Source organism: Diabrotica virgifera, chromosome 7, assembly GCF_917563875.1.
Source record: "Diabrotica virgifera virgifera chromosome 7, PGI_DIABVI_V3a".
Taxonomy (NCBI): Eukaryota; Metazoa; Arthropoda; class Insecta; order Coleoptera; family Chrysomelidae; genus Diabrotica; species Diabrotica virgifera.
In genome coordinates, this window is record NC_065449.1 from 93986303 (window position 1) to 94011820 (window position 25518).

Consider the following 25518-nt stretch of genomic DNA (forward strand, 5'->3'; position numbering starts at 1 on the left):
ATATACAAACGTATACAAGTATGATTCCAAAATATGATAGTGAAAAATATTATTTAATTGTTTGTAATTAAACTAATTTTATTTAACGTGTACGTTGTCATTTTATTAAAGCTTCATTACTTGTAAACATAAACGCAAACGAACTCTTTCTTGTTTTTTTTTTTTATTGAAAAGAATCATGTTCATGTTACCTTTTACCTGTGTCTACTGAAACAATTTTAATTTTCTTTTATTAATTTTAATTAATTTGTATTTACAGACAAAATAAAACATCACACTGGACTAGATTACCAATACAATCAAGACCAGTTCCTACAGGAAACAGGGACGCACAGGCGGTCAAGGTCAATTAATAAGAATAAGCAATATGGATCCATGGATGTGTTGTCAAACAGACATTTCAATTTCGGAAAATAACATTACAAAATTTGAATTTGAAGATAATTTTACGCCCTCATTAAGTAACAAATTGCCCGATTCTGAGGAATATCTTGCATTATTAGGTAAGTTGGCGCAATATTACCGAAAAATGTGATGACAATATAATCGATTTTGCAGAAGAAAAACTAAGAAAAATAAAAAACGACCCCAACATTTTAACTCAATTGGCAGCAAAGAGAGAGGCGTGTATGGAGCAACTGCTTAACGGTGTTAATGGTAACGGTATTGATCATTTTGATGAAGATATTCTGGATTTAGATGAACCTACAGCTAATAATCAAGTACTTAGAGCCATAGCTCCTCAAAGACAGGCTTTAAACCGAGGAGAGATTGTAGAATTCATAAAGTACGACCAGCTAGAGAATGAAGACAGTGATTCACCTATAAACAGGAGTTCAGACTCTATTAACAACTAATAGGTAAAATTTAATTTGTTTTAACATGATTTACAGTTATTGTCTTTATTAGTTTTATAATTATGTTGTGTTATTTTCTTTTTTATTTTAGCATACTGTTTTTTAGTTTTGTGAGGCTTGTTTTTGCAAATATTACTGGTCTACCTTCTTGCAATAATGGTCTTATACTAAAATCACAATAAAGATGCACTAGAAATAAACAAACCAAGACACCTTGAATGTTACAAGGAGCACTCCCAAATCATGATTTACAATGTATATACATTGTAATTCCCAAATCATGATTTACAAAGTTTATACATTGTAAATCATGATTCGGGAGTGCTCCTTGTAACATTCAATGTGTCTTGGTTTGTTTATTGCTAGTGCATCTTAATAATTGTGATTTTAGTACAGGTGCATCTGTTTCTGTGACTATCTTTAGGTGCATCTGTTTCAATTTCTATAGGTTTTTTTGGATCAAATAGTGTCAGAACTGGTGAATTAGACAATAATTTGAAATAAAAATGTATACCATTTTTATTCAATTGCAATGAGAAGGCTTCTTATTTTTCACTTAGAACAGAGACCACAAACCAGCACTCTAAATCGACGATTTTCGACTCTATTTGGAGTCATCATCAGAGAGACGTAGATTTACTGCTCTCTGTCCCAATTGACGAAACTCTGAGAGCTCATCCCTGCATTGCTCAAGCCAGAGTGCTGGTTTGCGCTCTCTGTTCTAAGTGAAAAATAAGATAGTTGTGCCTTCGCATTGCAGTGGAATAAAAATGGTATACATTTTTATTTCATTTTATATTAGTTTTACTTCTTTGAGTAACTAGGTCCATTTTCCATTGGAATTTACCAGCTGAACAGATGAGGTCGTGAATTGTAAGTTTTTGAATTCCCTCTTGTCTTTTTCGCTTCAGCATCCATCTGGCTTGCAATTTTTAGAAGCCATGGAAGTGTTACCAAGAAAATGGTCCAATTAGTTTTCAATTAAATATCTTTTGGAAATATTTTCAATATTTTTAATATTTCTATTAGGTTAAAAACTTTAAAACTTTGACTAGACAATAATTGTTTAACATAACTGAGCTTTCATGCTCTTCCGTCCCCTATACATCACAGCACCCTGTCAAATACCTGAGCATCTGTAGCTGTATGATAACAATTACCTATATTAAAAGTTCATTGTATACATTTATCACTTACTATGATATAAGTACACAGTTGATGAGAATATATTTATAAAAATGTTTGCGAAATACACTAATAATGTTTTTTTGTAACACTTTTTATCTGTGACTTTAGTTGCATGTATACATGTATAGTTCAAGTAAACGATTGAATAGAAACGGTCAGATTTGTAGGTTTTGGTAGTTCTGCTTGAAGTGAAGTACAGTAGAACCTCCGTTAACCGAAACATTGTTTAACCGAAAGACTGACAGTTTCAATAATTTTGTTAATAAAAAGTTAATTTTTATTGTAAATGGAAACAATTTGATCTTAATTTGGCAATTAAATATACAACACATGTTTTTTATTACTGTAGTTATTTAACCCCAGGATGCATATCGTAGATATTTTCCACCCAGAAGATTTTTTCATACAGGATGAGTCATGAGGAACTTTACATAATCCTACCTCGTATGAGAGAGAATATATGTTTATTGTCTAAGAAAAAATCTTGTTGACAAACACTGTTTAAGAGCTTTAAATAAATAAATTAAATTAAAATATGACTAAATATAAAATATAACACATAACACATTTACATTATATAACAACTACAAAATATGTAGTATTGTCAAAAATAAAAAACAAACAAACTACAAGCTGTAAAACTAAATCACAAACAATAATGACAAACAAATTGACAAAAAAAATATACACAAGATCACAAATACATCAGCTCCAATGGTCCCTAAAAAATTCTGTCAGATCATAATAGGCCCTCTTAGCGAGCAGTCTATCTAATGAATTTCTAAACTTTCTAATAGTTTCCAAATTTTTTATTTCACTAGGTAGTTTATTAAAATTTTTGATGCCGTTAAAAATAAATGAGTCTTTGACTAGTGTGCTTCTAGGTGTAATCAAAGCTAAATTGCTAGCAAATCGTCCAGATCGATTATTATTTTCATATAGATGTTTATTCTTAAAAATAATGCTTGCCGTTTCCAAAATGAAAAGAGATACAAGTGTAAGGATACTGTGTTTAATAAATAAAGGTTTACACGTTTCTCTAGAATTTACCTGGCACAACAGGCGTACTGCCTTTTTTTGAAGCAAAAACACACTACTGAAAAGCTCCTGACTACACGCTCCCCAAAACTGAATTGCGAATCTAAGATGTGACTCTACTAGTGCAAAGTACACAGTTCTTGCTTGGGCAAAACCAAGCTCCCTTCTAGTCGACCGTATTGCATAGCATCCAGATGCAAGTTTTGAATTCAAGGCTTCAATATGCGATTTAAATTTAAGGTCAGGATCAATATTCAGGCCAAGAAACCTGACGGACAGCTGAGGTTCAAGTTCCAGATGTAATTCAGGCATAACATGTTTAAAACACAGAAGCTTGGTTTTAGAAGTGTTTAATGTCAAAAAGTTCGCCGTGCACCAATTTTCAATCATTAAGAGTTCCCTACCTACAGATTGGCGTAAGACATTCAAATCTTTAGCATGCCATATAAGAGTGGTATCATCTGCATAAAGGGTGAAATGAGCAGATACATCAAGGTAGGCTAAATCGTTTATATATACAAAAACAGAACTGGTCCCAATACCGAGCCTTGGGGCACTCCCCAAGTTACATTCATCAAGTCAGAGTCACAGTCTGTCCTAACAAACTGACTCCTACCCGACAAATATGACTCCATCCAACTCAGTGACTTATCTTTAATTCCGTAGTGTTTAAGCTTCTGCAGCAGCAAACCATGATTGACACAGTCAAAAGCCTTTGTCAAATCACAGAACACTGCCGCAACCATCTCGCCTAAATTAATATTATTGTAAGCTATCTCTAAAAAACTGAAAATCGCGTCGGTCGTGCCAGTGTTACCACGGAAACCAAACTGTTTCGGACTTAGTAGTTGGTTAACCTCTAAAAATTGTATTAATCTTGCTTTAACAATTTTCTCTATTATTTTTGCCAACGTAGGTATCAGAGAAATTGGCCTGTAATTGGAAGGGTTTATGTGATCTCCACCCTTGTGCAATGGAATTACAACATTTATCTTCAGGAAATCGGGAAATGTGCCAGCATTAAAACTATCATTAATTAAAATAGATAAAACATCCAAAGCAGAGTTTGGTAGATTATTGAAAACTCTTATAGAGATGTCATCATAACCCGAAGAGTTTTTGTTTCTGATTGATTTAAATATCTCTTTCAATTCCTCAACATTAGTATCATAAATTATGAAGGGACACATAACTTCTGTTTTCTTCAGATATGACAAAGGATCTGTACCATGTCTCAACTGTGCTGTTAAAGTTTCGGCTATGCTACAGTAAAATTCATTACAGTCATTTGGAAGTGGAGTGTGATGACTATTACCTGATCTGTGTTTACCCCTTAATTCATTTATTACAGACCAAGTTTCCCTAGTTACATTTGAGGAGTTTTCTATTCTATGCTTGTAGCAGTTTTCTTTTGCAGTTTTAATAACATTTCTGTATATCTTTTTATATTGATTATAATAGGTAACAAACCATTCATCTTGGTAATATTTTTTGATATAATGGAGCAATCTCATGGTTTTGCAGGAATTTTTAATGCCATTTGTAATCCAAGGTTTTCTATTTTTAATTTTAATCTTTTGTTTAGGAAAAGACCTTTCAAAAAATTCACATATTGTATTATGAAATGATTTAAATGGCTCAGACGATTGTGATAGGAGAGGATACCAGTCAAGACTCTCGCACTTTAATCTAAATTTACCAAAGTTAGATTTACTATACAGGCGACCAATTTTAAATTTATTTACACTATCTTTACCTTTACTAAATTTCTTAATTTTGATAGAAGCAACAACTGCCTTATGGTCTGACAGATTGGGGTCAAATACAATACATTGAACATAATCCTTCTCAAAGTTAGAACAGAAATAATCTATTAGAGTTTGAGACAATTTAGTGACACGTGTTGCTTCATTAACATGCATTTTTAAATTAAAACAAGTGAGTAAGTTTTTTATTTTCTTTACTTCATTGCAATCATAGTTCAGAAAGTCAATATTAAAATCACCCGTCAGGATTATTTGACTAAACTTTGGAATCCTCAACAACAAGTTCTCCAGCCTTTCCAAAAAAATCTGGACACTGGTTGTTGGAGATCTGTAGATGCAAATAATATAGATATCAAAATTTGTTATTTGTGCCACTGAAAATTCAAATTGTTTTTCTTCAATAAGATCCTCATAATTTATCTGAACAAAAGCCAGTTCTTGCAATAGAGAGTTGTGTACTAAAATAGCAGTACCCCCATGTATAAAGTTTGTTCTACAAAAATGTGAAATCATGGAATACTCGGGAATATACAAGTATTCATTTTCTTCTAGCCAGTGTTCAGTCAATAACAGAACACTGGGAAAGTAATTATATTCTAACATTAAAAATAAATCATTAATTTTATTTCTAGCTGACTGAGTATTAAATAAGAGAAAAGTTAAATTAAAAGAAGATTCTGACTTGTCAGTTTCTAAGTCTGAAGTTGTATTATTGGCGTTAACTGAAAATCCAAATCTTTTTCTGCTCTTGTAAAAGCGCAACAATTTTCACCAAGATCATCTAAAACAATTATGCTTTCTGAATTATGTTCATTGGGTGGTGTATTTTTTAACTGAATAAATATCAAATTTTTATTATTTTTAAAATGTTTTATTTGATTCTCCAACAGGTATGAAATTCTATAGTTGCTCAGTCTATGCCCATATGAATTATTTACATTTAGGAATGAGATTGAGTGCTCATAATATGTATTAAAAACACTTAAGAAGTCACTTAATTTGTTATTAAATTTTGAAATATATTTGGCATTAGGATCATTTCCCGTAGGAACAGAGAGAAACATTATGTTCGTGTTAGTACATTGTCTTAGTTTCATATTAACATGTTTTATTCTAGGATTTCTATATGAAACAAAATCATTATAACCTGCTGAAATAATTACATAGTTATCAGAACTAAAGTTCTTTGTTAAACAGTCAATATTTTCAATGACCCCAGAAAGTGAAGCACCAGGCTTAATAATTGTTTGGATATTCACTTCTTCTTCTGGAAAACGACGCCTAAGTTCACCGCTCCAACCTCGTGTGGTCTCATCAGTAAGAAGTAGAATATTTCGTTTTATTTTTCTTGGCTTGAGTTGCTGTTCTAAAAAAGTTGATGATTTTATATTTTCTATTTTCTTTTTTGGATTTCGTACTTCTCTCAAGGTCTGGGTTTTCTGTGGTTCTTTTTGTGCAGCTCTTGTGGGGCCATAAAAATTCTCTTGACGAAGTTCTTCACCCAGGTTTCTTCCAAATTCCTCTGACAATTTATTTAATTCTTCCATTTTCTTAATTTCATTTTCCAAAATTACAATTTTGTTGGTTAGATTAGAAATTGTCTCCTCGAATTCATGTTTAAGATTAAGTTGACTTTCCTCTATGGGGACTTCTCTATGACTTTCCCTATGCAGGCCTCTATGGGGAATAACAAATGACCATTAAAAAGTGTCTGCTCCCATTGTTTAATAATATACAGACTTGTTAATTTTTACAGAAATTTGTATTCGTCATAATTTTTGAACAGTAAGATCGATGTGTCTCTTATTTTGGTCAATCGTTACACTATTACCAAAATGGCATATTTATTTTTTTCCCCACACAATTACTTAATTTTTTATAAAAAAATCAAATTTGACTATGAGTTAAAAGTTTGGTGAAAAGAACCATAGATTTAAAAAAATTAACTTTTTTTTACAAAAATTAATTATTTTTTGAACAAATATTTAATTTATAAGTTACCGCCTGATCAATTGATTTATTCAAACTAGAAAAAAATCAGGTCCGGCTTTAAAAAACTAGTTCGTTTTGGTCTTAGAAAAACATTTCACCCTGTATACGGTTTTTGAAAACTCTAATAAGAATTTTACAAATTGGACAAGTAGGTAATTAAAATGGCATATTTATTTTTTTCCCCACACAATTACTTAATTTTTTATAAGAAAATCAAATTTGACTATGAATTAAAAGTTTGGTGAAGTGAACCATAGATTTAAAAAAATTAACTTTTATTACAAAAATTAATTTTTTTTGAACAAATATTTAATTTATAAGTAATAATACTACCACTGCTCGTGCTATACGTTTTAAATAATAATACAACCTTTTTAGCTAATTTCCAGAATTTTAAAGGGAACAGGTTGTTTTGAATAATACTAAAACATCATCATGTAGGTATAATATTTGTTTGTCAAAAATGAGATAAACAAATAAATATAAATTAAACAAAAACAAAAAGAAATATTTTTCCCGTCTTTTTTTGCATCTCTACCTTCTCACCATGTATTAATACTATGTTTATACAGTGCTAGTCAAAAGTCCGTACCCCCCCTCGTATCTTTTGAACGGTTATACTTATCATAGTGGAATTTGGAGGGAGGAAATAAACGGATATAGGCTTCTTAACTAGTCATGACAGGTGACGTAATAGTGACAGATGACGTTACAGCGCCACTATGACAGATAATTTTAAATGGGACCTTATGGCAAGTGATACCTCGTTTGAAAGGTATTGAAAATACCTATCCAGTCATATTATTTTTTTTGGGTTTAAGTTGATTTTGATTTTGGTGAATAAATTAAATAAATATAACATTGTAGTTTCGTATTTAACTAATAAAAATTCAAATGTCCGCCTATGGTTTTTTTGTCAAAAAAGTTGACGTTTTTCAGTTCTCTAGTAGTTTTTACGTCAACGTCAACCTTTTTGACAAGTAATCATAGGCGGAGGTTTGAATTTTTATTAATTAAATGCGAAACTACAATTTTATATTATTTCATTTATTCATCAAAATGAGCTTAAACTCAAACAAAATTAGTATGACTGAATAGGTATTTTCAATACCTTTCAAACGAGGTATCACTTGCCATAAGGTCCCATTTAAAATTATCTGTCATAGTGGCGCTGTAACGTCATCTGTCATTATTACGTCACCTGTCATGATTGGTTAAGAAGCCTACATCCGTTTATTTCCTCCCTCCTAATTTCACTATTATAAGTATAACCGTTCAAAAGATACGAGGGGGGGTACGGACTTTTGACTAGCACTGTATGTATAAAAATGATAATTTGACAGTTTCGTTATTTGAGTACATAATTTGACTTTTCGTTCGCCATCATTATTATTTATTTGTGTTTCTTACACTGTTTGTACTTTTTTGCATTATCATATTTTACAAAATAATTTGCTGAATCTACTTGCCAATGTAGCCACCCGAGGAATGTACTTTATGCACGATGGGGCATCACCACATTTCCCAGTTGCTGTTTGTCAACATCTCAAATAGGTGGATAGGACGCGGAGGGTCTCATGCATGACCACCTAGGTCACCTGATTTTAACCCTATCGACTATTCCCTGTGGGGTCGGTTAAAAGAAATGGTTTATCGAGAAAATATCAATACACGACAAGAACTAAGTACATAATTGAAAAAATTATTGATTCTTGTAATATTATTAGAAATGATCCCTTAACTTTCAGGAGGTCTATTAGACAGTTGATGGTCCGACAAAGATGGATTTCACTTCGAAAATCTGCTATAAATCTCAAAAAAATTTGTTTTATTGTTTTATTTGTTTCTTAAATAATAAAAAATAAATGTGTGGGGAAAGACCAAAACGAACTATTTTCTTAAATCCGAGCCTGATTTTTTTCTAGTTTGAATAAATCACTTGATTGGGTGGTAACTTATAAATTAAATATTTGTTCAAAAAAAAATAATTTTTGTAATAAAAGTTCATTTTTTTTAATTCTATGGTTCACTTTACCAAACTTTTAATTCATAGTCAAAATTGATTTTTTTTTAAATTAAGTAATCGTGTGGGGAAAAAACAAATATGCCATTTTAATTGCCTATTTGTCTAATTTGTAAAATTATTATTAGAGTTTTCAAAAACCGTATACAGGGTGAAATTTTTGCTAAGACCAAAACTAACTAATTTTTTAAAGCCGGACCTGATCTTTTTTCTAGTTTGAATAAATCAGTTGATTGGGTGGTAATAGTGTAACAAGTGACCAAAATAAGAGACACATCGATCTTACCGTTCAAAAATTATGACGAATACAAATTTCTGTAAAAATTAACAACTCACCCTGTATGTTATTAAAAAATGGGAGCAGACACTTTTTAATGGTCATTTGTTATTCCCCAGAGGCCTGCATACGAGGTAGGAGTATCTACAGTTCCTCATGACTCGCCCTGTATCAATTTTTTCATATGATTTTGGATATAATAGGGAACTTGCACATTTTTTTTATTACATAATAATGTTCAGTTTTGTTTAAAAATGAGATTTCCAAAATTTCACGGCTTCAAAAACTTATAATAACTTGGAAGTACATATTTAAAATCTTCTGTGAATTAAAATAGTTCAAACGACCCGTGACGTCACATAGTTGAACTTTATGGTTATATTTATATTTATGGTTATGTTTAGGTATATTCTTCTTCTTATTCTTTAGTTTATTGCCCTCCACCTACTTGGGTATTTGGCCAGCTAATCGTCGCTGAATAAGGGAAAATATTTATATTCTAATGACATTTATCGTATGTCATTGTAATAATATAATACCAGTTTGTTGAGATTGGAGTTTAATACAGTTTTTGAAGGAAAGGAAAGAAGGATGGAAAATAAAAAGAACACACTGTAAGTGTTGTTTAGTGCCATTTTGTAAAAGTTTAAGTTTTCTATGAATTTAAAATAGTTCAAACGATCAAACGTATTTTCTACTGGCGTTTATAATGTCTTATTTAAAATTATATACAATTTTGTTTACTTTGTTGGTGTAGAATGTAAACACACAACCATATGACGTCACGACGCATTTTGGGCTAGCTGCAACAATTTGAATTTAGAATCATCTTTAGGGGCCAAACGGAAAACAAAAACAACTTTTTTATCTTTGATTCATGTTTTAAATTATGTACTGTTGTGATTTATAACATTTTTTCTAATTTAAAATTTTATGCAAGTTCCCTTGACAAAGAGAACCACATTCATCGTAATAGGGCAATCTGAAATGTCAAGAAGAAGATGCAGATAATGTAAAAGCTAAACCATATATGTGTCACTATATGTGGACACTAAAAGTAGAAAATATAAAGAAGTTGGAAGCCTTTGAGATGTGGTGCTATAGAAGGGTTTTGAAAATACCATGGATCCAACGAGTTACAAATGCAGAAGTGTTAAGAAGGCTGCAAAAGGATTGCGAGGTGATAAAGAACATCAAAACAAGAAAGCTAGAATATTTAGGCCACATTACCAGAGGTGCGAAATATGAGATATTAAGGCTCATAATGCAAGGTAAAATAAAGGGTAAAAGATCTATAGGTAGAAGAAGAATTTCCTGGCTGAGAAACTTAAGAGAGTGGTATAATTGCAGCTCAGTAGATCTTTTCAGAGCAGCCGCCAATAAGGTACGGATAGCTGTGATGATAGCCAACCTCCGATAGGAGAAGGAACTACAAGAAGAAGAAGAATATATGTGTCAAAAGTTGAATGTATATTTACACTCTGCATATTTTGAGAGCTTCCATAAATTCTAATATTAAGTTTTATAGTTTTTAGGAATATTTTATTTAGTTTTACTATTTTTGTACTTTTAATTTTGATTACAATTATTGAGTACAATTATTTTCTTAACAGATTCCGCCATTGATGCGAAAACGCATTAAAGTTTGAATGCATGTAACTTTTTCTTGATAAAGTTATTACATTTTTTTGTTTGGTTACTGCTGAATACTTTATACTTTATAAAAGTTTATACTGGTTTATACTTCATAAAAATAATTTTTTTGTGTGTGAATTTGATGGCCTTGGTCGAACCAATTAGCCAGACATTTTATTATTTTAAAAACAAACAAATTTGTTTTTAAAAAACTAAGTTTTCAATTTAATAGCACATAAAACAACATCCAAAAATGTTATTCTACATCCTACCAGATTGAAAACAATGGGAACTTTCTCTGGTAACACCTCCGAGGCTTCTACAATTTGCAAGCCATAACGGATGCTGAGACTAAGAAAGATGAGGGAATTTTACAATTTATAATTTACGTCCCATCTGCTCAGCGCGGTAAAGTTCCAACGAGAATGGTTCCCTTCGTACTCCGATCGGAGTAAACATGTAAATCAAAAATGAATATCCATTTTCAATTTCGTTGCAACACGAAACTACAGCCGCATCATTATTCCAGTTCAATCAGAGAGTGCAGCAAGCACCTCTACCGGTTTCGACACTTATTAGTCTCTCATCAGGAGGCACATATGCTGCTCTCTCTGACCCAACTAGGACAGACCCCGGCGTGCAGTCACGGATTGCAACGAACGAAATGGCAGGGATGCCCTAGTGGCAACTGCTATAAAAAACTAAGTTTTCAATCTAATAGCACATAAAACAACATCCAACAATGGGAAATTCCCATTGTTTTCAGTCTGGTAGGATGTAGAATAACATTTTTGGATGTTGTTTTATGTGCTATTAAATTTTATGTGCTATTTTATAGCAGTTGCCACTAGGGCATCCCTGCCATTTCGTTCGTTGCAATCCGTGACTGCACGCCGGGGTTTGTCCTAGTTGGGTCAGAGAGAGCAGCATAATATGTGCCTCCTGATGAAAGACTAATAAGTTTCGAAACTGGTAGACGTGCTTGCTGCACTCTCTGATTGAACTGGAATAATGGTGCGGCTGTAGTTTCGTGTTGCAACGAAATTGAAAATGGATATTCATTTTTAAATTTGTTTTTTCAATCAGAGGAATTTTTTCTGTATTTCTAACTCTAAATACATAACAAACTAACATATTACAATTATTATCTAAATAATACACTGTTTTGGTTGTTAATATTTTTTTGTAGGTACATATTTATTTTTTTATATCTTTAATTTGTTTTTTTTTATTAATTGTTTTTTTTTACTACGCTAAGATATAAACCCGATTCAACATCTCGGAGGTTTACATCTTCTTAGTTTTTTTTTTCTTTTTTTTTTGCTTTTTTTGCTTTTTTCTCTTTTTTTTTGCTTTTTCTTTTTTCGTTTTTTTCCTTGATCTTTTCGTTTTTTAATTATAATATACAATAATTACTTAAATCTACAGGGTTAAAAAAAAACAACAAAACAAACATGTTTGTTTTGTTTTAACAAACATGCCTGCTTTGTTTTAACAAAATTACTTAAATACAGGGTAAATTTTATTGCTACAATCTATTAATTTACAGTTTTTGATATGTTCGTAAATTGTTTTTAATGTATTAATATCTTCATAAAATATCAAATTGTTCAGATAAACGGGAAGTGGAATTTTTAATATACACTCACCGGCAGAGAAAACGGGCACCCCAAAAAATGGGTCATTTTTAATGTCTTGTATTTCCTAAACCTGATGTCCGATTTAAGTAATTTTTTAATATGTTATAGCCTTATTCTTTATCAATATCGCTGTAATAATATTGTTGCTAGACAGGTACATTGTCATTGTATACAGGGTGTACGAACCAAACTGTGTTTTTTTCTCAAACTTTGGAACACCCTGTGGAATGTTCTAGCTTTTATAAAATACTGAAATTATAACCAAACTATAGCCTCAAGTTTTCTTAACATTCTGTTTTTTGATTCATTCGCTTATGTTGGATAATAAAAAAGTTAAGCACTTTAACAACTACCCCTGTTTTTCGTTAATACAGGATGTTTTTAAATAAGTACGGCAAACTTTAAGGGGTAATTCTGCATGATAAAATAATGACAGTTTGCTTTATAAACGTATGCCCGCAAATGCTTCGTTTCCGAGATAGGGGGTGTTGCAATTGTTCTTACAAACTGACGATTTATTTCTCTAAAACGGTTTGTGATATGCAAATGAAATTTGGTAGATTTTAAGAGGTAGTTATTGCGCATTTTTTGGCGTACAATTAAGAATTTTATATTCACCATTGGCGTGCATACGGGTATAAATATTTTAGATATATTCCGTATGCACGCCAATGGTAAATATAAAATTCTCGATTGTATGCCAAAAAATGCGCAATAACTAGCTCTTAAAATCTACCAAATTTCATTTGCATATCACAAACCGTTTTAGAGCAATAAATAAATCGTCAGTTTGTAAGAACAATTTCAACACCCCCTATCTCAGAAACGAAGTATTTGCGGACATAAGTTTATAAAGCAAACTGCCATTATTTTATCATGCAGAATTACCCCTTAAAGCTTGCCGTACTTATTGAAAAACACCCTGTATTGACGAAAAACAGGGGTAGTTGTTAAAGTGCCTAACTTTTTTATTATCCAACATAAGCAAATGAATAAAAAAACAGAATGTTAAGAAAATCTGTGGCTATAGTTGGGTTTTAATTTTAGTATTTTATAAAAGCTAGAACGTTCCACAGGGTGTTCCAAAGTTTGAGAAAAAAACACAGTTTGATTCGTACACCCTGTATATAATGTACCTGTCTAGCAACAATATTATTACAGCGATATTGATAAAGAATAAGGCTATATCATATTAAAAAAATTACTTAAATCGGACATCAGGTTTAGGAAATACAAGACATTAAAAATGACCCATTTTTTGGGGTGCCCGTTTTCTCTGCCGGTGAGTGTATTAAGATTATCATAAAATTTGTTTATTTTTACTGATTGATGTGAACATTCGAGAAGAATATGTAGTCCACACTCACAGTTAGGTGACTCTGTGAGACCCAAATTGTATATGTGAAGGGGGGTAAGAGTATGATTACATCTCAACCTATTTATAACTCTTATGAAATGGCGATTTGATACAGAATGAAACCATCTTTTAATGGGAATTTCAGGCTGCATTTGTTTGTAATTACTACCAGTTCTAGTGTTTCGATAATACCTTTACCAATTTTCTTTTTGGTGTCTTCTACTAATAATATCAATACCCGAAATGGGTAGTAAGTGCATGGAAGTTCTTCGCCTATTTCTAGGGCTGATTTGGCTAGCCTGTCTACTATTTCGTTACCCCTAATGCCCGCGTGTCCCTTTATCCATGATATAATGATGTTTTTTCCTAAAGTTGCAATTTTATTATAAAGAGTCATAATTTCCAGTTCTATATGATTGAGTTGTTGGAACTTATGTACGTTAGTTAGTCAACGACACTCTTACTGTCCGTAAATATTATGCAGTTATAGGGTTCGTTACTAAATATGTATCTTAAAGCAAAAAGTATCGCTATCATTTCAGCGGTGTTATAAAAATCATGTAAACCATTATATTATAAGCAAAGCGAAAATTTTACAAGAAGATTATGTAGTCATGACGACATGACGAATCATGTAAAAATTGCTAAAGTAAATATTTTATAGATTATAAACAATTAAATATATTTGATCTATAAAATATATTTCAATAGGTATCATTAAACCTTTAAGAATTAAAACACAAAGAATTTTCTAAAAAACGATATTTATTTATAAAAAAAATCCTTTCAAAATGTTGCGTTTTCGCATCAATGGCGCTTAATGGGTTAAATTGATTTTACTAAACTTTCTGAAAAGTGTAGTTCGTGAGTTTTACTTCTAATACGACAATATTAGAACGTTATCTTTTTAATTTTTTTTAATGACCATTTTTATTATGTTTTTAATGTTTTTTTTAACAACTATTTGTAATAACGAATAAATAGCAGATATAATTTTATTTAGTTTTACAGGAAAACATGAAACCTTTGCTGTTTCTTTTGAAACTAGCTTGGGACTGTAGGTATCGTCTTCCACTTCTCATAACAGTAGGTTTTATGGTATTAGATGTCAGAATGCAATTAGATATCAATGTTCAAACAAGAAGGATTCCTAGACGCCCTCCTCCTAGAGTGAACCCAGTTCAAGAAAATGATTTAGGCGACAATGATAATTCATCAAATGGTAAGGATGTTATGTTTAATATTAGACAAAGCGAAACCGGCGGGTTCGTTGGAAAAAATAATTACATGAGATTTTTTTGCATAATCATATTCGTGAGACGTCCCAGAATAAGGTTCAAGAAGTCGCCCACGTGAAAAGTGGTCCAAATTTTTTTTTTCAATTTTTTTTAATCAAATTGCAAAAATTAATATTTTTGGCCCGGGCACATTTTTTTTAGGTTTTTTGGACCATTCTGGACAAAAAAGGTCTCTTATAATTTTTCTCTAAAGTTGCTCGTTTTCGAATTATAAGCAATTTAAAATTGAAAAAAACGAAAAATGGCGAAATAAGGCTTAATAACTCGGTTCAAAGTTATTATTCTTCTTCTTTATGTGCCGTCTTCTACCGAAGGTTGGCGACCATCAAACGATAGGTTTCTCTGTTTTGTGCCGCATGTATTATGTTCGCAGCTTCTGGTATTTGAAACCATTCTCTCAAGTTTCTCAGCCAGGATTTCTTCTTCCTGCCCAAACCTCTTCTACCTTCAATCTTGCCTTCGACGATAAGCTGTAGCAGACTGTACTTATCATTACGGAACACATGGCCCAGGTATGACGCTTTCCTCCTTTTAACAGTTGTTAACAATTCCAACTCTTTACCCATTCGTCTCAATACCTCTGTGTTGGTCACTCTGTCTGTCCAAGGAATTCTCAGTATTCTTTATAGTTGCTGCTGTTAACGTCCACCCTTCTACTCCGTAAAGTAGCGTAGAGAGTACATAGCATTTTGTGGCGCGCCATCGGAGGTTAACGCTTAGGTTGCGGTTGCTTAAGAGCTTTCTCATTTTTATGAATTTGGATCTTGCTATTTCAATTCGGATCCTAATCTCTACGGCTGGGTCCCACTTATCATTTACTGTATATCCCAGATATTTAAATCGGTGTACTCTTTCAATACGTTCGGCTTCAATATTCAGGTCGATATGTTGAATGTTCTTTTTACTGATCACCATAAATTTAGTTTTCTTTCTATTGATCTTCAGTCCAAATTGGTTGCCAGTTGTATTTACTCTATTTAGCATCATCTGTAAATCTTCGATGTTATCGGCTAGTAAAACAGTATCATCTGCATTTCGAAAATTACTTATTGGTACGCCATTAATCTTGATGCCCTCATTGTACTCTTCTAGTGCCTCTAGAAATATTTGTTCCGTATACAGGTTGAAAAGCAGTGGCGAAAGAATACAGCCCTGTCTAACCCCTCTAGAAATGGTTATGTTTTCACTCACCATATGTCCATTCTTTATGTGGGCTGTTTGATTCCAATATAGATTTTTTATAATCTGGATGTCCTTAGTGCCAAGTCCTGAAAGATGTAATAGTTCTATGTTATAGTATAAAGTTATGTTACATGTTTCTAGTATAAAGTTATTATTACGAAAGTCAAAAAGTGATCAAATAAAAGTTTAAAGCCCGCCCTACAAGGTCCTGAAGAAATTTTTGTCATTATTTTATCACTAAGCTGTTATGTTAAGTAAAAATAATGAGCGCCATGCACGTATTAGGCGGCCGGCGATGATGAGTACGAGAGAGATGCCATTCCGACAGTCAATGGTGCATCTAACTCGCACTCACATTTACAGCCTCGTCAATACGATCTTACGGCTCATTATTAATAATTAAAAATAACAGCTTAGTAATAAATTAATGACACAAATTTCTTCAGGATCATGTAGTGGAGGCTTTAATCTTTGATTTGGTCACTTTCTGAATTTCATAAAAATAATTTTCAACCAGTTAATAAGTCTTAAAAATGGCCATATTCGCGTTTTTCAAATTTTAAATTGCTTATTACTCTAAAACGATCAACTTTAGAGAAAAATTACAAGAGAACTTTTTTTATTCAGAATGGCCCAAAAAACCTAAAAAAAATTTTCTTGACCGAAAATATTTATTTTTACAATTTTATTAAAAAAAAAATGTTAAAAAAAATTTGGACCAATTTTCGCGTGGGCGACTTCTTGAACCTTATTCTGGGGTGTCTCACTAATGTGATTATGCAAAAAAATTTCATGGGAATATTTTTTCCAACGAACCCGCCGTTTTCGCCTTGTCTATATACCAATTTATACAATTTAAGAAATAAGCAATCTAGAATAATAGTAGGGGAGGAAAGTATGCTAAATTTGCAGTTACCCGAGCGTTATGGGGAACTATTGAGTTGTAAAGAGTAGGTCCTAAAAACAAAAACAGTTAAGTAAAGTTTTTCATTCAAGTGGGGACTTTCCATTTTTTTAATTTAATTTTCCATTTCCAATAATCGTTTTTGTGATTATGGCTCCATATAAAAGTTGATTATTTTTACGTAAAGAATCTAAATCTACAATAAAAATTGGGGCTCCTATTTAAGATTTTAAAGTAACCTCCCACCCCAGGGGCCGTTCAAGTATTACGTAACGCAGGTTGGTCAAAAATCGCGTTACGTAATAATTGAACGCCCCCCACCTCCGTGGGGTCGTGCTTGGTGACATTCGAAGATCTTTCAAAAATATTGAATATGTGTATTTTGCAGTTTTTCGATCTGATATTCATTTCGGTAAATATCGCTGTGTTCGTATTTAGAATTTTAAGTTTACCCCCACCCCTCTCCAGGGGGTCGTGTTTGGTATAATTCGATAGATTTTTGAAAAATATTGAACATATATTTTTTAGTTTTTCGATCTGACGTTCATTTGGCGAAATATTCGCTTTTTTTGTGAAACTTTGTGACTCACCCATTTTCTTACTACCCGCTCAAATCGTCAGATTTTTTAAATAGACACTGGTTTGCATGTGTGTACTTACCTTATCTTAATCTGACGATTTCTAGTTTTTCTAAGGATAGATTTTTTTTTCGGACCCCCCTTAACGTACTCCCCTGCAGTAAGAGCCAATATTATGGTAGAGGTACATTTACAGGGTACAAGGTTTCTCCCCGTGTGATAATCTGATGCGCTCGAGTAACTGCAAAAATCCCCGCTTGGGCTCTCCTACCATAAGGGACTAAAATTAACGAAATAAGAATGTCACTTTGCGTTTGACTCGGTAGAATTACACTTGCGAACAGAAAAATCGGCTCAAAAGTAAAATAAGTTATATTTTTTGACTACACTGTTTGACAAGTGTATCCACATATATGTAAAATTAGAAGTAAAATATTGTGAACAGAAGTAATTTTTATTGCAATGACTGTGCAAAGATAACTTAAAATTGTATGTGAGAAAACATGTTATGAATGAAAGTCATTATGTAATGAACATAAAAGTGAATTAACATAAAAAAAACACAATTAATATTGAGTAGTTCCTCCTCTGCATTGTATTACACTTTTCATACGAAATCTTAAGGATTTTATTCAAGTTTCTGACTGATTTCTGAAGAATCGCTTCCTACTCTTCATCTAATGCAGTTTTTAGCTCCGCCGATTTCGCTGGTGTTGTATTACTGACCCGAACCCCGCGTTTGAGCTCATCCCATTGGTGCTCGATGAAATTCATATCCGGACTCAATGGAGGCCATTTCATTGTTGTTATATTGATATTGGTGTTGGCCAGGGAATCTTTCGTAATCCGAGCTGTGACATCGAGCGATATCATGCATTAGCATGAAGCCATCGCTTATGTAGCCGGCCTAAGGAACAACATGGTCTTGAAGAATATCCGTAATATAACGATCGGCTGTCAAACTACTTCCGCGACAACCACCGGGCACGAAAACAAGCTCTGTTTTTTCTTAAGATATACTACCCCAAAAAATACACGGACCATCTCCATAGCTCACTGGTTTGATACTGCAGCACTGAGCAAATAGTTTTCCGGGCTTCTGCTAAACGCTTTGTCTTCTGCCATTGCTTTACAAGCATATTCGACTCTCATCACAGAATAAAACTCTGCTCCATTAGCCAAGCTCCATATGACCTGTTTTCGGGCAAACTGAAATCGAGCTTGTTTCTGACGTGCATTCAATTTGGGCCACTTGTTGGCGTGTTTGGAAGTCAAAGTGACAACCGTAAGTCTTCTCCTAACTCTCCAATGAGGGACGGTGACACCTCGAACATTCCTCAAGGATTGTTAAAGCTCGAGTCCTGTTGCGTGCCGATTCCGCAGGGCACTCAGGACAATGAATCGATCATCCCACTCTGTCATTCATTACACGTCGGCAACTTGAACTGTAGCTACCGGTCCCCTGGTATCGACGGTAAGCCCTTGAGACTACAGTCTGCGTCATAAGGAGGCGATGGGCGAGAGTCCTCTGGCTAAAACCTTCTCGTGATTATGCAATTACCTAGGACCTAGACGGTCTTCACTGTGAAGTATCCATTTGTAAAATATTCACATAAAACAATTATTTTTTGGAAGCTTTATAATAGACAATATTTTTTAGCATTAGTTGTTTTAATTCAAAGAACACAAGATGAGATTACTAAGCATAAAAAACAATGAACATTTTTTTATTGCATAATAATGTTCAGTTTTGTTTAAAAATGAGGTTTCCAAAATTTCACGCTTCAAAAATTCATAACTTAGAAGTAAAAATTTAAAATCTTCTGTGTATTTAAAATAGTTCAAACGACCCGTGACGTCACATAATATTTATGTTTATGGTTATATTTATATTTTAATGACATTTATCGTATGTAATTCTAATAATATATACCAGTTGATTGAGATAGAAGTTTGATGCAGTTTTGAAGGAAAGGAAAGAAGGTTTACTATGGAAAATAAAAGAAAACACTATAAGTGTTGTTTAGTGCCATTTTGTAAAAGTACAACTAATAAAAACCTCAATAAAATATTTATTGGATTACCAGCAGATAAAAAACGACGTTTAAGTGGTTACTTGCATGCCGAAAAAACGTTCAAGATATTTCAGTTAATACACAAGGTCTTGATGTATGTCACGATCATTTTATCGTAAGTAAAATATCTGTTGTCTGCTTAACAAATACACTTAAATCATCATTCTCTTTGCCTTATCCCTATGCGGGGTCGGATTCCCTAATTGCATTTCTCCACACAATTCTATCTTGGGTCATATTAATGTTAATCCCCTTTACCAACATGTCCTGCCTTATCGTCTCCCCCCAGGTCTTCTTTGGTCTTCCTCTCCTACTCCTTCCAGGAATCTGCACTTCAGCTATTCTTCGTATTGTGTGATTAACGTCTCGACGTTGAACATGACCAAACCATCTTAACCTATGCTCTCTCATTTTGGCATCAATTGGTGCCACACCTAGACTTCCCCTAATATACTCATTTCTAATTTTATCCTTCTTTGTCACTCCACTCATCCATCTAAGCATTCTCATTTCCGCCACATGCATTCGTTGTTCCTCTTTCTTTTTCACTGCCCAACATTCAGTTCCGTGCATCATAGCCGGTCTTATGGCTGTTTTATAGAATTTTCCCTTCAGCTTCATTGGAATTTTTCTGTCACACAACACACCACTCGCTTCTTTCCACTTCATCCATCCAGCCCTAATTCTACTGCATACATCTCCATCTATTTCTCCATTACTCTGTAATACCGATCCTAGGTACTTAAAACTATTGCTTTTCACAATCATTTCACCATCCAAAGATACTATTTTATTTGTAGTAACTCGATCTTTAAATGAACATTCCAAATACACAAATACAAAATACACTTGTGTATACACAAATACAAAAACAAATACACTTAAATATTAGTTCGAAATTGTCTTAAGTTAGAATCGAATGGCCAAACCTAATGAATTAATGGCGAGGACATCCAATACTATAATTATATGACGTCACGATCAATGAGGGCGCGTTTTGGGCTGGCTTCAATAATTTGAATTTTTAATCGTCTTTAGGGGCCAACAGAATTACAAAAGAAACTTTTTTTTTCTTTGATATATGTTTTAAATTATGTTCTGTTATGATTTATAGCATTTTTTTCGAATTTAAAATTTTATGCAAGTTCCCTATTCATTGAGTGAGCCGATTTTTTGCTCGCAAGTGTAGTTAGTTTAATTGAAGCATTAAATGAGAGTCGCATTTACAGTGGATATTCCAGATTAGTATATAACATTTATAGAAATGTGAAAAACTTAATAAAATTATACGAAAACAGTAACAAAATAAAAAATTCAAGGAGGTTTAGACAGTGTGACACACTTTCTCCAAAGCTTTTTATAACTGCCTTAGAAGGCGCTTTTAAAACGCTTAATTGGTTTAACCAAGGAACAGTCGTCACCCCGCAAACGTGCTCCGAAGGAGGCGAAGACTGTCCTATCGGCCGGAAAAGTGATAGCCACCGTTTTCTGGGATTCACAAAGTGTAATCTATATCAGCTTGCAGAAAAAGGGTAAAACGGTCTCAGAGCTTTACTGTGCCGCATCATTGGGTCGATTCGATGCCGACTTGCAGAAAAACAACTCCAATTGGGGAAGAAAAAAGTGCTCTTCCACCATGACAACGCACCGGCTCACATCTCCGCCGTCGCTATGGCCAAATTAGTCGATTTGGGCTTTGGGCCACGAACTACTGTCCCGTATTATCCAGCTTTGGCTCTGTACGACTTCTTTTTGTTTCCAAACTGGAAAAAGTCACTCGTCAAGCAGAAATTTAAGTCGAATGAGGAGTTCATCGCCGCCATGGAAGCCTACTTTGTAGAGATGTTGAAAAAGTATCTATTTGTTACAAAGTACTCGTTACTTACGAATACCGAAAGTAACGATTACTATACAGAGAGGCAAATCGTTACTTTGATTACTCTGATTACTTCGTTACTTCGTACCAATCGTATCAGAGCGAGTAACGACTATTGTATGTATCTACAACCAGTAGAAGTAGGTACACTTAATTACTTTCTACCAATCGTATCCCAGCGAGTAACAGACGGGACCGGTATTTTACGAGTGTTATCGAATATCGTTATCAGTATGAAGCGTTTTAAGGGCGTGGGGGTGAGGAGAAGATAGAAGATGAAACAGAGGGAGGTATAATGGTATACGTAAAATATGTAATGTATGTCATTAACAAAGATCGAATGAGAGAACCCTATATTTTTATCTAGATCTATATCTATGTATACCTATACAAAATACCTACCTACTGAGAAATGCGATTCTCGATATGATTACCGGTATTCAAATACAAAAGTAACAAAAGTAATCATAGTAATCAAATCATTTTTATCCCTTAAACAGATCGGTGAAGGTCGTTGTTATATCGGAATACCTATACAAAATACCTACCTACTGAGAAATACGATTCTCGATATGATTACCGGTACTCAAGTACAAAAGTAACAAAAGTAATCATAGTAATCAAATCATTTTTATCCTTTAAACAGATCGGTGAAGGTCGTTGTTACATCGGAATACCTATACAAGATGCCTACCTACTGAGAAATACGATTCTCGATATGATTACCGGTACTCAAATACAAAAGTAATAGTAATCAAAGTAACGAATACTGTAAATGATTACTTTATACAAAAGTAACGATTTGTAACGAATACTCGAAAGTAACTATAATCAACATCACTACTACTTTGCAGACTTCGAGAATACGTGTTTTTCAGACGGATTAAAGTTGGAGCATCGCTGGGTCAAGTGTATCGAGCTAAAAGGAAACAATATCGGATAATAAATCGCCACTTTTCCTAAATTTTCGTTATTCTTTTGGAGGCTAAGTACTTATCGACCACCCTAGATGTGTTTTAGACTGTGATGTATTTCTTTATAACAAAAAAAAAAATATGACAAAACATATTTAAAAAAAATTGTAATAAAGAAAATACTTTGCATTACAACTTTATATTCTTATATCACTTTATATTTTCTGTTTATTGTAGAATCTTGGAGTACCGTTGAAGTTGAAGATTTCGACGTCTCAGATGTTGATCTATATTCATAATGTAAGACTGCTGTTAAAAGAAGTGATTATTTTATATTTAGGTTTTATTTATCTATATATACATGCAGGTATAATAATTGCAGCTTATACAAAAGTATAGCAAATATTATTTTACTAGATTATTGATCCTACCCTATGCACTTATTTTACTAAAAAATAATTACAACTATATTTTTTTTCATAATATATTTAAGTCTATTGTTACTCAGAAATTAAATATTGTAAGTTTTTGTGAAATTCAATATTGTGATTTCAGTGATGGTTCATGATTGGATTTTGTGTTAGTAATGACATGTATTAGTCCATGTGGTGAGACCGCTCCCGTCTGAAAAATATTTCTAATTCGGTTTCTCTGCGGATTCATATTCAAAAATGTCCCCTTTAAACAAATCTGAAGGGTGCCGGACGGAATTTTTGGACAGAAATTGTTTAAACAATTTTTTAAACAAATACATAAGATCACCTTTTATTGCTCCAAAAAATATATTTTTAGGTTTTTTGGGTCATTCTAAACAAGATTTTTTCTCAAAAATTGACAGTTTTTTGGAGAAAGCAAGAAACCCATTATGAACGCCCGGCACGGCACAGCCCGGCACGGTACAGCACAGGCCGGCACGTCCAAAAACCCATTTGTAACGGCCGGCACGGCACGGCACCGGAAAAATGATCATATATTTTAAAAACTATCGTAAAATAAAAGTTTTTAAAAGACATAAACTACACAATTTTAAAGAATATGCATGATGTTAAAAAACGAATTCATGGTTAAAAGATAATGTACGTATCTGTCCATTGATCAAAATTTTGGATATTTGTACCCATGTATTGTCCTTTTTCTTAATATCATGGATAACTTGAGTCCGATGCATCATACAAAAATGGGTATTCTCTGACACTCTCAATGAAAAGTTCGTCCATATTATTTTATTTCAAAAGAAACAACGCGCTTTCAATTAAAAAATCAACAATATATCTGCTTATTACCAATTATGACGCACTGGCCGTTCAGGCCGTTCGACTTCAACGGATTTTATTCTCCTCGGAGAATTTTGGCCGTTCCATTTGCGTGCTGGTCTGTGCCGGGCCGAGCCGGCCGCTCATAATGGGTTACGTTGCATTTAAAACTATACAAATGAATTTGGACTGTCCTGTGCCGGGCCGGGCTGTGCCGTGCCGGCCGTTCATAATGGGATTCTTGCTTTTATAGGCGATTTAAAATCTAAAAAATGCTAAAATACGCATTTTCGAGGCTTAAAAACTCATATTTAAATTAGTATTTTTAAGGTTGCCAATAACTTGGATTAAAGTTTAAACATTCCTTTTCAAGATTCCGAAGAGTGATCGAGTCTAACTTCAACTTAGACCGTAGTTTTTTAATTGTTAATTATGCATGTCTCTGTTTCAAAAATCTCCTAATTTCCTGCGAAAAATATTTTTTCTAGATTCTTTGGGACATTCTAAATAAAATAAGTTTCTTGAAATTTGTCTCAAAAGTTACTAGTTTTAAAGTTAATTATAAGCGAATTAAAATGCGAAAATGTGTTTTTTTTTGTCATTTTTCGGATTTTAAATCGCTTATAACTTTAAAACTATTAACTTTTGAGAAAAATGTCAAGAAACTTATTTTATTTAGAATGTCCCAGAGAATCTAGAAAAAATATTTTTCGGAGGAAATAGGAGATTTTTGAAAAGAGTGCGCGGGCCGCACCGGACACGCATGGACACGCATAATTAACAATTAAAAACTACGGTCTACATTGAAGTTAGACCCGATCACTCTTCGGAATCTTGAAAAGGAATGTTTAAACTTTAATCCAAGTTATTGGCACCCTTAAAAATACGAATTTAAATATGAGTTTTTAAGCCTCGAAAATGCGTATTTTCGCATTTTTTAGATTTTAAATCGCCTGTAACTCGAAAACTGTCAATTTTTGAGAAAAATCTTGTTTAGAATGACCCAAAAAACCTAAAAATATATTTTTTGGAGCAATAAAAGGTGATCTTATGTATTTGTTTAAAAAAATTGTTGAAACAATTTCTGCCCAAAAATTCCGTCCGGCACCCTTCAGATTTGTTTAAAGGGGATATTTTTGAATATGAATCCGCAGAGAAACCGAATTAGAAATGTTTTTCAGACGGGAGCGGTCTCACCACATGGATTATATATTTTAATACTATGTATAAAAACGTTTCCTAAAATTACGTACTATTGTAATTTCGAATTACTTTCAGCATAGTCTCACAAAAAGCAACCTTGGAGCATTAGTATGTTAGCAGTAATGCGATTCTCGGTCCATTCAAATTTGACCGAACAAATGCTTTAATCCAAATATTTTGTTAGTCTATGTTGAAAGAATCGATAAATATGTATGTACCTACTTTCCGTTTTATATTAATAAATATAATTTAACTACCTACTAAGGGTTTTATCATTTTAATTTTATCTTACAAAGAATATAGCTCAGGCACAGGCGGTAGGATGTTTGACTTTCTCAGAAGGCCGGGGATCGAATCCGAGCGCCGCGCCGGCGAGAACATCTACACATTTTTTTAAAAATGTCTACAGGCGCCAGGTCGATTCAGCCTGAATAGAATGAGTACCTTGGGTAAAACCAGGGG

The 25518-nt window shown here is 33.0% G+C and overlaps 1 protein-coding gene across 5 annotated transcripts; it reads left to right on the forward strand.

Annotated features, from left to right (window-relative positions):
* Positions 1-25316, forward strand: LOC114327505 (uncharacterized). 5 transcript variants are annotated; one of them, XM_050655913.1, is made up of 4 exons: positions 1-89; positions 260-503; positions 559-860; positions 14785-14924. In XM_050655913.1, exons 2-3 carry the CDS (start codon positions 368-370, stop codon positions 855-857), a joined length of 435 nt encoding a protein of 144 aa, XP_050511870.1. In that variant the 5' UTR covers positions 1-89; positions 260-367; the 3' UTR covers positions 858-860; positions 14785-14924. The 5 variants fall into 5 exon arrangements, with proteins under 5 accessions (XP_050511870.1, XP_050511869.1, XP_050511868.1 ...); XM_050655912.1 differs by lacking the exon at positions 1-89 and having other exon boundaries at positions 250-503; positions 14777-14924; XM_050655911.1 differs by lacking the exon at positions 1-89 and having other exon boundaries at positions 250-503.
* Positions 25317-25518: the final 202 nt, after the last annotated feature.